The 10,752-nt window shown below is 56.6% G+C and overlaps 1 protein-coding gene across 3 annotated transcripts in view; it reads left to right on the top strand.

Moving 5' to 3' along the window:
* The window catches only part of PDE4A (phosphodiesterase 4A), a 37,352-nt gene that overhangs the window by 13,667 nt on the left and 12,933 nt on the right, over window positions 1–10,752 (top strand). For 2 of the 3 annotated variants that reach the window (XM_004378353.1, XM_004378352.3), the window contains 5 exons: window positions 8,439–8,633; window positions 9,496–9,532; window positions 9,634–9,704; window positions 10,339–10,388; window positions 10,568–10,680. In XM_004378353.1, the coding sequence (XP_004378410.1) occupies window positions 8,439–8,633; window positions 9,496–9,532; window positions 9,634–9,704; window positions 10,339–10,388; window positions 10,568–10,680 (466 nt within the window). Of the gene's footprint in view, window positions 1–1,502; window positions 1,664–8,438; window positions 8,634–9,495; window positions 9,533–9,633; window positions 9,705–10,338; window positions 10,389–10,567; window positions 10,681–10,752 lie in introns of those variants that run through there. The other variant, XM_004378356.1, reaches the window with a different exon arrangement.

The following is a 10,752-nucleotide window of genomic DNA, read 5'->3' as shown; positions in this document are numbered from 1 at the left end:
TGGCGCGGCCCCGCGGCCTGGGCCGCATTTCCAAGCTGCAGCTGGCGGCCTTCCCGGCGGCGGCAGCAGCTGAAGATGAGGCTTTCCTGCCGGAGCCCCCGGCCCCGCTAGCGCCCCGCCGCCCGCGTTCGCCGCCCTCCTCTCCCGTCTTCTTCCCCAGCCCCTCCGCCACTTTCCGCAGCCGCCTTCGGCTCCACCGTAGCTTCAAGGATTTCGGCCGCCAGGCGTGGGCAGGGTGAGTGCGGACTGGTGGCTGTGGGTTCGTCTCCCCTGGCCACCTCACGCGCCCCCTGGGGTCTGGGGCTCGCTCACTCCAGCCTCACTTTTCCTCTTCCGTCATATGGCAGCGATAAAAATCATCCCTGCCCGCCAGGGTTGCCGTGGAGACATCTGATAGGGCATGCAGTAGGCGCTCAATAAACCCTGCGTCCCTGCCACTTCCTGTGCAGACCTGAGGCTGCGGTCAGGCTTTGGGGGAGTGAGGCGGACCTGCCAACCTGGGTGGCCTGAGAAAGTGTGTTTAGTTCTGCTGGCCTCAGTCTTGTGACCTGTGAAACGGCCCAGCGGTGCCCTCTGGCCCGGACAGAGGCTGAGTGTTGCTGTGCGCACCTGGCACAGACGACACATGGAAGTTCCCTTCCTGGCCAGACTTGAGGGTGGGCTGCAGGGGCGGGAAGCCTGGAGGTGACGGGCCTCAAGGCCACATCCGGTCTAGCTTCCCAATGTCCGTTTATCCTGGAAGGCGGAGGCTGGCAGCCCAGGAGTGGGTGGGCACGGGCTGGTGCTGGGGGTTCCCCGGCGCGGGAGAGAGGCCTCTCCTCTCCCACCTCGGCCTTGCCTAGGCTGCCCCTCCCGCTAAACTCGCCGGCGCACTTGTTTGGGACCTGAGTTTGGAGACACAAGACGGGGAGAAACACCGAGGGGACAGGGGCCCAGCTCATGCACGGGGGAAAAGATGGGGGCGGGGAGCCAGGGTCTCTGGGAGCCCCGATGGGGTCAGGGAGGGTGTGTGAGGTGAAGAACCCTGCCTCTCTCCAAGTGTCTCTCCGTGTTTTAGTGTCTCCGTCCCCATTTCCCTGTCTCTGTTTCTGACCTCCCCCCATCCGCTGACCCTCCCCCGGGGTCTTGTCACGGGGCCCCGCACTCGGCCCGCGAGTCCCGCTCTCCCGGGGCGCCTGGCGTTCGGAGCCTTCCAGCGGGTCCAGTTCGACGTCAGGGCAGGGAGGCGGGGCCGGGGCCGGGGCAAGCCGAGCCAGGGGAACCGGAGCCCTGGACGCCTCGAGGCCAGCGGCAGGAGGGGACGGGAGGTGTGTGCCGAGATCCTTAGGGCCCCGGCGTGGGGGAGGGAGGGGGCGGGCAGGCGCGGAGCCTGCCCTGGCGCTGTGGACGCCCGGGCCTCCCTGGGGGGTCACCGGGAGGGTGGAGGCGGCGCTGGCTGCGGCCGCAGACACCTCGGGCCAGCGAGCAGTTCACGCCACACCACCTTGCAGCCGTCCCCATGTGCGCCCCGACGGCGCGTGGCCCCCATGCGTTCAGGTGCGGCGCCGCGGCACAGGCCCCGGCCCCCTGCCCTAGCACTGCCCCCCGCGGTCCCTGAGCCCCTGGTCCACTTCTCCTTCAGCGATGAGGAAACTCGTCTGCACCTGCCGGGCAGATCCATCAGGTGGGTGGCCTGCTGCCAATCCCCTTCTTGGAGTCCTGAGGGCTCTGGCTGCGCTGCGGGGGGGCAGGGGGGTGGTCCCTAACCTACCCGGCGGGAGTCCCCCTAGTGGCTTCCAGGACCTGGCTGGGGCCCCACCCCCTTCCCTGATCCTAAAGGTCCGGGTGCTGCTGGGGGCTTCCTGAAGGTGGCTGCCCCAAATGGGTGCTGGAGTCCTGCACCCTCCTGCCTGTCCAAGGTGGGATTCCTTCATCTTTGTTCCCTGAAACCTGGGCTCTAGCATTTACTCTGGCAGCAAATATGGGTGTCCAGCGTCACTTGGGCTCTGCTCCCGGGCCACGGGCCTGGAGCCAGATCCTCGGGCCCTACCCCACTCAGTGTCACCAGCCTTCCTCTCTCTCCCTCCCTGCTGGGGCTGCCAGGCTGAAAACCAAGCTGGGTGGGGGTGGGGATGGGAGGAGGAAGGAAGATTCCTGGCCTTCTAGAGAGGGTATTTAGAATCAGCTGGCCAGTGCTGGGGCAGAGAAGTGGCCTTTAAGTTTCCAGAATTCACAGGGATCCCCAGCCTTGACCCTGTTGCCCTGCACCAGCCCCTCCAAACAGCCTGTATACACAGATGCTCAACAGCACTGACACACACAGACACTCAGCATGCATGACACACACAGACACACCACGCACTGGGTAATTGGCGTTACTTGGTGTTTACTGTGCTAGGTATGTGTCTTCTGGCTGGTGGGGGCACAAGGAGAAACCCACAGTTGACCCATGGCTATGGTGACACAGACTACAGCAGCCCTGGCCCACCCCTCACACAGCCTCCATCCACTGTGCCACCCATAGGAGCACGCGCTCACCGCCACACACACCCAGGCCCCACACGCCCCCACAGGCCTGACTCCTGCTCACAAATGCCAGCCTTGCTCCCCCCGCACATGGATTCACATGGGTACACATTCAGGGACTCTTGGGGACAGTCACAACTCCTGAGCGGTGCGCAGGTGCACTCTCACCAAGTCCCAAAGGCTCACGCACAGATCCTAAACACTCAGACCCCCCACTTGCACCCACAGATGCATATGTCTGCACAGACACCTGGGTGCACCCAGGTGCCCTTGCACCCAGACCCCTGACACACACACACACACACACACACACACACACAAGCACACATGCGCACACACACGCACACACAGACCCTCCTAAAACACCCAGCCCCACAAACAGCCGTGTCACCTGGCACCACATGCCTGCCTGGCAGACACACACCAACACCCGTTCTCAACCTCCATGTGACCTTCACAAGGCAAATGCCAAGCGTTTCCATGAAGGCTGCCTGGCACCTCCTCCAAGGGAGTCAGGTGGAAGGGGGCAGGGAGCTGGGGGAGACAGACACACAGTGATTGAGAATGCAGCTTTGTAGCCCAGCTGCCTGGGTTCAAGTCCTTGCTCCACCACTAACCAAGTTATTCAGCTTTTCTGTGCCTCAGTTTCTTTCTCTGGAAAACAGGCTGTTAATGCATGCCTGGCATGTGGTATTCAGAAACAGTTGGCTACTTTCACTGTTTTTATCATTTTTATCAACTGTGACTTGTCCTTTTTCCCTGCCCGCGCACCACCCCCCCAGCTTGTTTGTTTCCCATCAGCCTCTGCAGCAGAGCTCCCCAAGGCCTGGTTCTGCCCTGGGCTGCACAGTCCTCCAGAGGCCCAGTTTGCTGCCCAGGTGGGCAAGCCCAGGGGCCCCACTGGGGTGGAGTGGAGAGCAACTTCACCTGAGGTGCCATCACAAGGTCAGCCTGCCCGAGGGGGAGTCTTGGGAAGGTACCTTCACCTCTCTAATGGCGTGTCAGGGCATGTGACTGTGATGTCAGGGTCCTTTGGTGGCCCTTGACTCTGGTACCTGGCTGTGGCTCTTGTTGGGACATCTCTGGAGCAGCCTCCAGCATGACTTTGGGCCACCTTGAGCAATGCCAGGTCAAAGAGGGGTGACTCCCCATGGCCCTGGGGTTCTGATTCTGGGGGGTAGCTGGGACCCCACTCCCAGGCTGCCGTTCTCCAGCCCTAATCCCCTCCCTCTGCCCTTTCTTGGCCCCAGGGGACATCCGCTCCTGGAAACATAAACATCAGATCTCCAGGGGATGCCTCTTCCCGTTCTGGCCTCTGGGCTCCTGCTTGCACAGAGTGGAGTCCCCCTGAGGCTGGTGTATCTATCTGCTGGGCACTGTCAGCTGAACACCCTCTCGGGCCTGGATCTCACCCTCCCTAAACTACAGCTTCAGTTCCTGGGGCAGGGTTGGGGTCCCCCATATGGAGGTGTGCTCCTCTCCCATCCTCTGTGGCAGTCAGCAGAGCCAGAAAATCCAGGCCCAGCCTTGTGAGGTGGGACATGGTTCCCAGGCAGCAAGGCCACCAACCTCTGGCTGCCCCTCTTTGTGCCTCAGTCTCCTCGTCAAACGGGGATGTTAACAGTACCCACCTCACGGGGTTGGTGGAAAGCATAAATGGGCTAATGTGTACAAAGTGCTTCGATAGTGCCAGGCACACAGCACGTGCTCAATAAGTGTCTTGTTACAGTGAAACCTGTGAGAGCTGGAAGTCGATGAGACTGCCTTGTTTTTCCTGGTGTTGCAAGTTTTCCACCTTTGACAGGGTGCAGTCTTACCACTTTTCTATCTCTCATTTTGGTGACAAATATTTGCGTTTTCCTTCTCTCACAGGTTTCCACCTCTCACAGGTTTCCACCTTACACAGGTTCCGGCTTTCACAGGTTTTACTGTATCCTATACCTAAACGGACCTAACCTGGTACCCGGTACCCAGCAGGCGCTCAATAAATGGGTATTATCATCAAAGGCCCAAGCTGATAATCTGTGAATGATTATTCCATCTTGAGAGTGTTTTTAAAATTCTCTTTAGAATTGACATGGAATAAAAATTGACACTTTTTAGTATAAAGTTCTGTGAGTTTTGACACACATGTAACCACCACCATTGGCTTGTCTCTCAGCAGAATTCATTTGATTCATCCAGGTTGGTTTGTATATCAGTAGTTCATTCCTTTTTATTGCTGAATAGTATTCCATTGTATGGATCTATAACAGTTGGTTTATCTGTTCACCAGTTGATGGACCTTTGGGTTCTTTCCAGTTTCTGATGATTATGAACAAAACTGCTATATACATTTGCATATAGGTTTTTACGTGGACAGATATTTTCATTTATCTTGGGTAAATACCGAGCAGTGGAATTGCTGGGTCATACAATAAGTGTATATTTAATTTCATGGAAATTGCCACACAATTTTCTAAAGTGGCTGTTAACGTTTTGCATTCTCAACAGTAATGTATGACGGATCCAGGGGCTCCATATCCTTGTCAGAACTTGGTTTGTCAGTTTGGTGTTTTGTTTTTCAGTTATCCTAGTAGGTGTGACAGTATTTCCTGGTATTAATTTGCATTTCCCTAAGGATGAATTGGAGCCCTTGTGGCACAGTGGTTAAGAGCTTGCTGCTAACCAAAAGGTCGGCAGTTTGAAACCACCAGCCGCTCCTTGGATACTCTATGGGGCAGTTCTACTCTGTCCTATAGGGTTGCTATGAGTCGGAATCAACTCGACGGCAATGGGTTGGTTTTTGGTTAAGGATGAGTTATGTTTCCTATGCTTATTTTCCATCTGTAAATTTTCTTTGGTGAACTGTCTGTTCAAATCTTTTGTTCATTTTTTTATTTAGTTGTTTTATTATTAAGTTTCAAGAGTTCTTTATGTATTCGAGATACGAGTCCTTTGTCAGATACTTTCTCTTAGTTTGTAGCTTGTTTTTCTTTTTTCATTTACTTGACAGTATCTTTTGCAGAGCACAAGTTTCAGTGTTTTTTAAGAAGGTTGAATTTTTCACTACTTGAAGTGGGGATTTCTGGTTTTGCTTGGAAAATTGGAACCTCTGGCTACTCAGGGCCCTCAGCCACGCTTGCTTTTGATGTCGGCTGCCTGACCCCTGGGAACATTCGCGTTTGCCATCTCTGCTGCAGTGGGGGTCGAGAAGGCAGAGGGTTGTTGTTAGGTGCTGTTGTTGCAAAAACAGTTAACATTTTTGAGTCTGAAGATGGATTTGAATTCTAACTCTGCCACAGACATGCCGTGTGACCCAGAGGTGAACATTCTTCTCCTTGAGGCTCAGTTTCTTCATCTGTAAAATGTTGTCAATGAAGCACGCCCAGAAGTGGCCCCAGAAAACAGGCTCACTTTGTGGAAGCTGGAGCCCTGGTGGCCCAGTGGTTAAAAGCTCAGGCTGCTAACCAAAAGGTCGGCAGTTTGAACCCACCAGTCACTCCTATAGGGTCGCTCTGAGTCAGGATCAACTCAATGGCACACAACACCACCACTGTGGAAGCTGGTATCTGTATTTTGGTCTAGGAGATTTCAAGTTTTATTTCTTAGCAGACGGACCATTCAAATAAATAATTCTTGACATGTAGGAACAGAAAGAGCAGCTTCCTGTCCCTCCCCCTCCCCACTCAGAGCAAACCTGAAGTCTGCTGACCAGTCCAGCTTTAATGACAGAGTAACAGAGACCAGAGAGGGCAGTGGCATTCCTGAAGCCACACAGCCCATGATGGGTTCATATCTCCCCACTCTCATCCTCAGCTCTCTGTGTCAACTGCCTGGCTGCCTTGCTGAGTCCACTCCTCAAGTAGAGTTTTCGGGGCTGACAGACTGTCACCAGCATTTTTCGAGTTCTGTGCCAGGTACCATTCCAAGCACGTTACCTATCTTAATGCTGGTCACCTGGACAACCTGGCGAGGGAGGCGATGGTTGTCCCCGTTTGGTGAATGAAGAAACTGAACTTAAGTCATTTACCACAAGTCCCATAGCGAGGAAGTGGCACAGCCAGGGTCTCCCTGCCTCATCCTGGGGATCTCTGTCTCACTAGTGCCCCCAAGCTGGGGTCCCACTGTCTCCCCTCCCTGTGTAGCTGTATTTCTGTCTTGGTATGTTTGTATCTCCACTCCAGCTTCCTTGCTGTTCTTCAAAAACAAACTAATTCCTGCCTCAGGGCCTTTGCACTTGATATTCCTTTTGTCTGGAGTGCTCTTCCCTACCTCCTGACTTTAGACCAGGTCCATGTCACCTTCAGGCCCTGCTCAGATGTCCCCTCCTCAGAGAGGCCTGCTCTGACCACTGCAGCTAAATCACTTCTCCAGTAACTTCCTGTCACGGGACCTCATTTTAATTCTCTGCAAGGCACAATCCAGTTCATGTATTCATTCATTCATTTATTAATGATTCAGTCAATAAATATTTATTGGGTACTGTCTTAGTTATCTAGTGCTGCTATAACAGAAATACCACAAGCGGATGGCTTCAACAAACAGTTTATTCTCTCACAGTCTAGTAGGCCAGCAGTCCAAATTCAGGGCATCAGCTCCAGGGGAAGGCTTCCTGTCTCTGTCAGCTCTGGAGGAAGGTCCTTGTCATCAATCTTCCCTTGGACTAGGACCTTCTCAGTGCAGGGACCCTGGGTCCAAAGGACATGTTCTGCTCCTGGCACTACTTTCACTAATTCAATCCATAGCAGGCACCCACTGTGTGCCAAGCCCTGTTCTGGGCCCTGGGGACTCACAGTGAACAAAGCAGACAAAAGTCTCTGCTCTGTGGAGCTTAGTTCTAGAAGGGAAGGCAAACAGTAAAGAAACTAAGGAAACTGTAGAGTATGTCAGGTGGTGATATGTAATTTTTTTTTTGTTTAAGGGGCTGCAATTTTAGATGGGCTGGTCAGGGAAGACAGGTCCCTGGGTGGCACAAACAGTTTGCACTTGGCTGCTAACCTAAAGATTGGTAGCTCAAACCCACCTAGCAGCACCACAGAAGGAAGGCCTGGCGATCTGCTTCTATAAAGATTACAGCCAAGAAAATCCTATGGAGCAGTTCTACTCTGTAACATGGGATAGCCATGAGTCAGAATCAGCTTGACAGCAACAGTGTGTTTTTGGTCAGGGAAGGCCTCCCTGAGGAGGTGACATTTGATCTGAGACCTGAAGGAAGTGAGGGAGGAGCCAGGTAGATAATCAGGGGCAAGAATGTTCCAGGGTGAGGCAACAGTCTGTGCAAAGGCCCTGAGGCTGGAATGTGCCTGGAATGTTCAGGGAACATGGAGGAGGCCATGGTGGCTGGAGCAGAGTGAGCGAGAGGGAGAATGGGGGAGACAAGGGCAGGGAGGTGACGGGGCAGAGCGTGCAGGACCTGTTGGTCACGGTGAGGGCTTGGGCTTTTGTTCTGAGTGAGATGGAAGCCATGGAAGGTTCTGAGCAGAGGAGGGACATGGCCTGACTTGAGCATTCACAGGCTCCTCTGGCCGCTGGAGAGGACAGACCGGGTGAGGGCGGAGTACGGGCGGAGACAACTGCACTGGTCCAAGCGGAAGATGACTGGGACTGGCCAAGGAGGGAGGGAGAAGTGGGCTGATTCTGAATCTATTTGGGGCATAAACGAAAGAGCAGACCTGAAGAGGACCCCGCAGCCTGGGGGGGGGCCTTGCTGCTCTGTTAAGCTGTCTGACCCATGTTGTCATCTCCCTGAAGGGCAGACGTGGTCTGTCTTGGTCACTGTTGTGTCCCCGGCACCTGCACAGCGACTGGCACCCTCAGGTGCTCAGTAACTGCTCTCTGCAACGCCTTGTCCCCCACCTGTCTTGGTGTGTCTGTCTCTCTTGGTCTCCTCCTCCCTCTCGACCTCCCCACCGCCAGCTCAGCCTCCCTGCCCCTCTTCCTGTCCCTTGCAGCTTCGAGGCAGCCGAGAATGGGCCAATGCCATCGCCCGGCCGCAGCCCCCTGGACTCGCAGGCGAGCCCAGGCCTCGTGCTGCACCCTGCGGGGGCTGCCAGCCAACGCCGAGAGTCCTTCCTCTACCGCTCGGACAGTGACTACGACATGTCACCCAAGACCATGTCCCGGAACTCGTCGGTCACCAGTGAAGTGTGAGCGCCCCCCTCCTCACCTGCCTGCTTCTGCAGCCCCACCCCAAGCTGCCAGTCCCAGCAAGGAGTGTGGGTGCCCACCCCAACCTGCCCAGCACCCCCAGAGTGTGCCCCTCTCCTGACTCAGCCTGGGCTCAGCTGCTATATAGCATGTGCACCCACGCCATCTCTGCTCCCGACACCCACACTGAGCCCCTCCCTCAGGCCCAGTCCCCACTGATGTCCACGTAGTCCTGGCCCTGAGAGCCCCTCCCTACCCATTGACTGCCCAGGCCTGGCCCCACCTCAGCTGTCTGCTCCAGCAAGGAGGGCGCACACCCACCCGGCCCCTCCCTGCCCACCGCCAGCTGGGCATGAGTTTCTTCCTCACCTTGCCTGAGCCCCCCTCCTGCTCTTCCCAGCCTTCCCCAAGCCAGCCCCCCGTGTCATGCCCACACCGAGACCTGCTCAACCCCATCCCCACTCACTGGCTCCTCCAGGCCCTGCCCCTATGGAGGTGTCCACCTCAGCCCCCAGCCCCCTTCTTGTCCTCTGGCTCTCCTCCTGCCCCACCAGGCACCCTCCCCACCCACTACTCTCACCAAGCCCAGCTCCTGAAGCATGTTCACCCCTCTCTGTCCCTGTCCCCAGCCTCTCCCCGCTCACCTACCTGAGCCCCTCTCCCTGCCCACTACTTCCTTCAGGCCCAGCTCCTACACCCTTATGAGGTGGAAGAGCCCCCACCCCACAAGTCCCTGCCCTGCCCACAAGCCACCCTCCCCACCCCACAGTGTCCACCCCACAGAGTTGCTTCTCTGGCTCCCCAGGTCCCTGGGGGTTCCTGCTACGGGGAGCCCTGACCTGTCTTTGCCCTTGGTTGCAGGCATGCCGAAGATCTCATCGTAACACCGTTTGCTCAGGTGAGGCCCCTCCCCAGCTCTCCCCTGCACTGGGGAAAAGGGGCACAGCCCTGGCTGCCCCTCCAGTGGACACCTCGCCTCACTGCCCTTTCCTGTCCCAGGTGCTGGCCAGTCTCCGGAGTGTTCGCAGCAACTTCTCGCTCCTGACCAATGTGCCCATTCCCAGCAACAAGTAAGTCGAGGCTGGAGGCCAACACCCATGATCATGAGGCCAGGCCCAACTCTCAGCCCTGCTGTGCAGCCTCAACTCAGGCAAGCACTTGGCCTCTGTGAGCCTCTGTTCAAGCCTCTCTCTGAACTGTTGAGCCACTGTGGTTCGAGAGCCTAAGACCCAGAATGAAGGATTGGGATGCGGGGTGGGGGGGTGAGACCATGGGTGGCAAGTTGCTCCAGCCCTGGGGCCATTCCTGGCCCTGATGCGGATTTGCCAGGCAAATGGTGAGAACTGCTGGCCTCTCTGGGGGGAGGGGGAGCAGAGCCATTCTCACATGGTTTGAGGAGTAGGGGGTGGCAGTCAAGGGAACAGAGACTTTGGAGTCACCGGACCTGACCCTGCTACTGATCAGCCATGTGGCCCTGAGGAGGCTGTTTCACACCCCTGAGCTTCAGTTTTCTCATCTGTAAAACGGGTTCTTGTGTTCAGTGAGAGGCTGCTGGTACGGTACATGGCAGCATGCTTGGGATGCAGGAGCACTGAGGAAGAGGAAAACTGGTGCTGTCCTGGGTTTTCAGAGGGCGCATCATGGAGGGTGGGGAGACAGAGATGTGGGGGGCCCAGGCTGACACTGGGGCCTATTTCTCTGCAGGCGGTCACCAATGGGCGGCCCACCCCCCGTCTGCAAGGCCATGCTGTCAGGTAGCTAAGCCCAGGGGGTGGGAAAGGGTCCCTGTTGCTGCCCCAATGGGAGGAGGGCCTGTCTCTGCATGGCTGTCCCACCCCCTTTTCCAGCACCCCAATCACCTGGAGGTCCCCATCACCCTGGGCCAGGGCCTCTGGGGAGCCTCGCAGTCACAGCCTGGCCACCCTTTCCCCAGAGGAGACGTGTCAGCAGTTGGCCTGGGAGACGTTGGAGGAGCTGGACTGGTGTCTGGAGCAGCTAGAGACCATGCAGACATACCGCTCTGTCAGCGAGATGGCCTCTCACAAGGTGTGCTGAGGGGGTGGGGGCTAGGAGCCGTGTGTGTGTGTGTGTGTGTGTGTGTGTGTGTGTGTGTGTGTG

This window comes from Trichechus manatus, unplaced genomic scaffold (genome assembly GCF_000243295.1).
Source record: "Trichechus manatus latirostris isolate Lorelei unplaced genomic scaffold, TriManLat1.0 scaffold00057, whole genome shotgun sequence".
NCBI classification, from domain to species: domain Eukaryota; kingdom Metazoa; phylum Chordata; class Mammalia; order Sirenia; family Trichechidae; genus Trichechus; species Trichechus manatus.
Note: the sequence above shows the minus strand (reverse complement) of the source record. Positions and strands in the feature narration are given on the sequence as shown.